The sequence below is a fragment of the Penaeus chinensis genome, chromosome 37 (genome assembly GCF_019202785.1).
Source record: "Penaeus chinensis breed Huanghai No. 1 chromosome 37, ASM1920278v2, whole genome shotgun sequence".
In the NCBI taxonomy this organism is placed as follows: Eukaryota; Metazoa; Arthropoda; class Malacostraca; order Decapoda; family Penaeidae; genus Penaeus; species Penaeus chinensis.
This window is the reverse complement of record NC_061855.1, coordinates 32,802,818-32,807,817: the sequence shown is the minus strand read 5'-3', so window position 1 is coordinate 32,807,817 and position 5,000 is coordinate 32,802,818. Positions and strand designations below refer to the sequence as shown.

The following is a 5,000-nucleotide window of genomic DNA, read 5'->3' as shown; positions in this document are numbered from 1 at the left end:
TGGGGAGGGGGAAAAAATCAGTCAATTGCCATCATTTCTTGCATGGCAGATGTTTAAGGAGTCAGTATGGTATCATATCAATTCAATATGAAAATATTAATGTTGTTAGTAAGTGAGAACATTTATCACAGGGAGATCATTTATCCTCACCAAAATGAACTACTGTAATACTATGGGTACAATTTAAATGCACCTGTCAACAGGGTGCCTGAAGTCTGTAATTTTCACTATTTTGTAAGCATGTTTCTGGATGCAGGAGTTGTGTGCAACAATTCCACAATAAAAAATTATCTATTTATTAACTATTATCATTACTTTAAACCTTGTCTCCAGCACAGAAAAGCAGCAGATGTCTGGCACAAAGACACTGGGCTGGCTCTCAAGCAGGGGAGGATTCCTTATACTTTGCAAAGCACATAATTTTTCTTTCTTCTCTTTAAGTTCTTATTAGTCTGTCATTTCAAGTGCTCCCAGGAATGACTTAATTTTTAGTCAATTATGTCCTTTAGCCAAGCTCTTTTTGAGGTATGTGAGAGCCTGATATGGCCTGACATTGTGGAAATTAGAAGATAGAGCTTTTATACTTACTAACACCACATTTTTGCATGTTATAGGAAACTTGTTATCATCATCATGGTTATTATTTTATTATCATTTTTTTTACTTGGCCTTAACATTCATGTTTAAGTGCAAAATGTTGGGGGGACAAAATGGGTCAGCTGAATATTTATACTGTTTAGTACAACAGCTAACATATCAATTTTGTGGCACTTTCACTCTTGCTTTTACAATGCAAAAGAGCATTACAAATTCTACAATATTTAACTGCATTGCATATATTTATCTGCTTTGTATTAAGCATTTTTTAAAGATTGTGATAATACATTTGAATACATACATCTACCGGGTTTCAGGTCTCATTACCAGACCAATCAAAGCAGCTAATGAAATTTCTGCAATACATGTAAACAAGTCTACTTATTTTAGAATGATCCAACCCCAATCTCTACAAGAACTCCCACAATTACTTCACAATAAACAAACCATTTTCTATCTTTCTACATACACCAAATGGCATGCAACATATCTACAAGACAAACTAAAACACACACATACACACTCCCAAGACTAAAATCTTAAAACTGGTACTTACCAAATATTCTTCACGAAAGTGCAATATCCAAGAAAGCAAAGTGTGTACCAGGGTAATAATACAAGTACAGGTTCCAGGCTACCATATCAGAGGGTTGCAAATTTATTGTGCAATAACTCTAGTAGGCCCAAAACTCACTTGGCAGTGCAACTCTTCAGTGCTCTCCCTTTATACTGCTAACCCAATAGTTAATAATGGCCACTCAATTTTCAACTGCAGACTTACGCTACTGTGCCAGAAACCAATTAATTTACTGCACTGCATTGACTTGGTGCAAATCAACTGTGGTGCAATCATCTCCTCACATGTGGGTTAGTAAAAAGAGTTAAGGATTCACCCTTGTTCTCTTCCTCCTTGGCCGCTCCTTACCTCGGGCTTTCCTCGAGCTGATGACAGGCTTCGGTGTCGCAAAGTGAAACTGCGTCACTTGCTCCTCTTTGGTATCTTTGCTCGTAGCTTCTCCTTGGGCTTTTGCTTTCCGAAGTTCAGCCTTTGCTTCCCTTTCGGTCGCTTCCGCCATCTCCTGCACGGCCTCGAGTTTCTTCTCTAATGCTACATCCACATCTACTGGCATTCCCTTCTTTTCTACCTGTGACTTAGTCTTTTTTACTGACCTTCTTTTCTTTTCTACTTTCTCCACTTTTTGTTCCTCCTCCTCCTCATCTCCAACACTGTCCCTCCTCTCTGGTTCTAGCTCAAGAATTGTCGCATCTGCTGCTTTGGTCCTTCGGGACGCTTTCTTCGTCTTTTTCACTTTCGTTTCCATTGTATCCTCTGCAAAGACAGGGACTCTTGAATTAAAGAAAATAAATAGGTAACTAAGTAATAGTATTGACAGCAGCAGCAACAACAAAAAAAAAAAAAAAAAAAAAAAAAAAAAAAAAAAAAAAAAAAAAAATATATATATATTTATATGGAAAAAGGGGCCAAGAATAGGGAAAAGAAAAGTATTAATCAATATGTTTGGGTCAGAGTTAAGTAATGGTTAACTGCTCTTTTGCCAATCCCTTAATGCAAGAATCTTGATACATGGCATCTTAATATTATCATGACTAACTTTAGAAATAATTGTTAAGAAAAGAAACTTTGCCCACTTTCCCACTTGACAAAAAAGTAAGACCTGGAAGACAAAGTACACCTCCTGAAACTGACCATCCTGTGAAGAATCGGTTGCCAATCTCATGGATGTCAAGGACCGCTTGGGCAGCGCTGAGATCTTCCTCCCCTCCTTTGGTGCTGAAAGTAGAGAAAGGGCGCTGGATCGCTTCCTTCTGCCCCTGCTGCTTGCCTTCAAGTACGACACATCTGGACTGTCCTGGGCTTCTGTTTCAGCTTCTGCTATTTCTGAGGAAGAGGAATAACATGTCTAAAGAGCCTGCACATATATATTCCCCCCCCCCCCCTTTTTTTTAATCAATATCAATTTACAATATGTATATATGCATACAGACCCAAAACACACACATCTATATGTATGTGTGTAAACATATGTATACATATACATATATAATGTAACTAGAAGAAATCACCCATATGGCTCAACTCTCAGTAAAATAAAACAAAAACAATGCAGAAAATAAATGTACAATAATAAAAGAAGAAAGCAAAGGTAGAGGAGGAAAGACGAAATGTTGTCCATATGGACAAACTCTCATAAAAAAAACTCACCTTCATCTACACCTTCAAACACATCCCCCCCACTCTCCAAGACCATCTCCTCTTCTTCATCCAACAGCTCCTTTGTCTCCTCCAAGATCAAGACTGAGGTGGAGGCAGAACTCCCTCTCTTTGAAGTCCGCGCACGACGGGTAGCACCAACATCCGGGGGTGTGGACAGCCCTGTTTCTGAGGAAGGGATAAAGGAAACAATACTGAGAACACTATGAAGTATTAGAGACATTTCTTTCTCATTACCCAGAGATGCAAATTATACATTAAAAACTGGATACACAGATATGGGAGTGAAGAATGGAGAGGGGTGAGGCAGAGGGAGAGATGGAGAGAAGGAGGAGGAGGAGAGGAAGGGAGGGAGAGAGATGACAGGGAGAGGGGCAGGGGGGATGGGGGTGGCAGACAGAGACAGCTATGAAGGGTGAAAAAAACATACATACCTGTATCAGCATAAAGCTTTGATGACACAACTGACTTTCGAGACGTCTTGCCAGTCTTGATCTTCTCGGGCAAGTCACTCACTATAGCTGTTGGGAGTGTGCTGCTGGTGAGACGTCGACTCTTACGCTTGCTGACTGCTGATTCATCCACAGTCTTCTCAACTGCCAAAGACTTTCTTCCTGTTCTCTTAGCTGCTTGCTTAGATGCTCTCTTTCGGCCCACCTCTTCTTCTTCACTGCTCTCTGAGTCTGTGAGTAAGAGGTATAGGACTATACAAAGGGAACTACTCAATGGCAAGCAACCTGATCTGTACTACTATTATTTTTTTTATTTTTATATCCACTTTCATGTGTTATCTCTAGATATTTACTGGCAAACTAAAATTACACAAACTAAATATATTGCCATTGTTGTCCATGGAGGGCTGGTACCGAGTTTGTAGGGAGTGGACAAAGTGAATTAAGAAAGGAAAAGAAGGAAGAGAAAGAAAGAAAAAAGTAAAGAAAGAAACAAGGGAAAGAGGTAGAGACCCCCAGAACATCATCTACAATGTACTTGTAATGACAGCTCTACCAAGTACTATTGTTATGATACAAAAAAGTGCCACATTATTTCCAACCTTTTATGCTCGTTAGTGGGCTATTGACGCTAGATCTGGTTGACATTCTATCTGGAGATCTCTGGAAAAACAATAAATAATAAATAAACAAATAGAAGACACAGAATGATGAAAATCATATGAAAAATAACAAATCAAGTGGCATCCAAAATAATATTTTGCATAATTATCACACACACACACACACACAATTAAAAAAGGGCAATGAACCCCTGAAAGCAAATTACCAAATAAAGCTAACTAACCTGTGATATTTCTGATCCTGGAGATGGGACAGAGATCAATCGGTGTGCAGCTTCGAAAGCAGATTCCTCCTCAGATTGTAACACCTGTATTGTTCTTCTTCTTGTACTTTTGGCTGATCGAGATAATTGACTCTTCTGTGAGGGAGTTCTTGCTTTAGGGACGACCTCTGTCATACCCTCTGATATGGACTGGCGTCTTCCACGTGCCGGTATGTGGGTTTCTGAAGCTGCCTCTGACACTTCAGATGAAGCAGACTGTCTTCTTGTGCGCACTGGAGTTTTGGCTTCTTTGACAGTCTCCGCCAACTCTTTTGAAATAGACTGGCGTGTCCTGCGTGTTGGTGTCTTGGCCTCCTGGGCTGCTTCTGACACATCAGAAGACACTGATTGTCTTCTTGTCCTTGAAGGCGTTTTCTTCTCTGGAGTGACTTCTGACACTTCCTTTGTGACAGACTTCCGTGTCCTTCGTGTTGGTGTCTTAGCTTCCCCTGCAATGTCAGAAACATCAGATGCACCAGATTGCCGCCTTGTACGCATAGGAGTTTTGACCTCAGGAGTGGCTTCTAATGTCTTTGATAAGGACCTTTTCCTGGTACGTGATGGGGTCTTTGTTTCAGGGGTGGTCTCTGAAACCTCTGCAAGTGTCTGAGTGCCAGGTGTTAGACTAGTCTCTCCTGCAAGTGAACGGCGAGTTCTTCGGGATGGAGTTCCTGTTATCTGCTCATCTAAAACAAGGGGCACAAACCCAGTTGAAAGTTCTGCATCCTCTTTAATTGTTTCCAAGCTCTCAATGACAGCAGATTGTTTGGCAGATTTTCTGCGTGTCCTTGTTGGTGTGGCTTTAGTTGGTGTTGATTTGGTGGGAGTACCT

General features: G+C 40.4%; 1 protein-coding gene across 7 annotated transcripts in view; it reads right to left on the bottom strand.

Annotated features, from left to right (window-relative positions):
- Nucleotides 1-5,000, bottom strand: part of LOC125045476 (protein ELYS-like) — a 26,898-nt gene that overhangs the window by 2,137 nt on the left and 19,761 nt on the right. For 6 of the 7 annotated variants that reach the window (XM_047642755.1, XM_047642760.1, XM_047642761.1 and 3 more), the window contains 6 exons: nt 4,130-5,000; nt 3,885-3,945; nt 3,265-3,513; nt 2,822-2,998; nt 2,306-2,497; nt 1,523-1,927 (listed from right to left, as the gene is read on the bottom strand). The exon at nt 4,130-5,000 is cut by the window's right edge and continues 2,364 nt beyond it. In XM_047642755.1, coding sequence (XP_047498711.1) covers nt 1,523-1,927; nt 2,306-2,497; nt 2,822-2,998; nt 3,265-3,513; nt 3,885-3,945; nt 4,130-5,000 — 1,955 coding nt within the window. The remainder of the gene's footprint in view (nt 1-1,522; nt 1,928-2,305; nt 2,498-2,821; nt 2,999-3,264; nt 3,514-3,884; nt 3,946-4,129) is intronic. The other variant, XR_007116553.1, reaches the window with a different exon arrangement.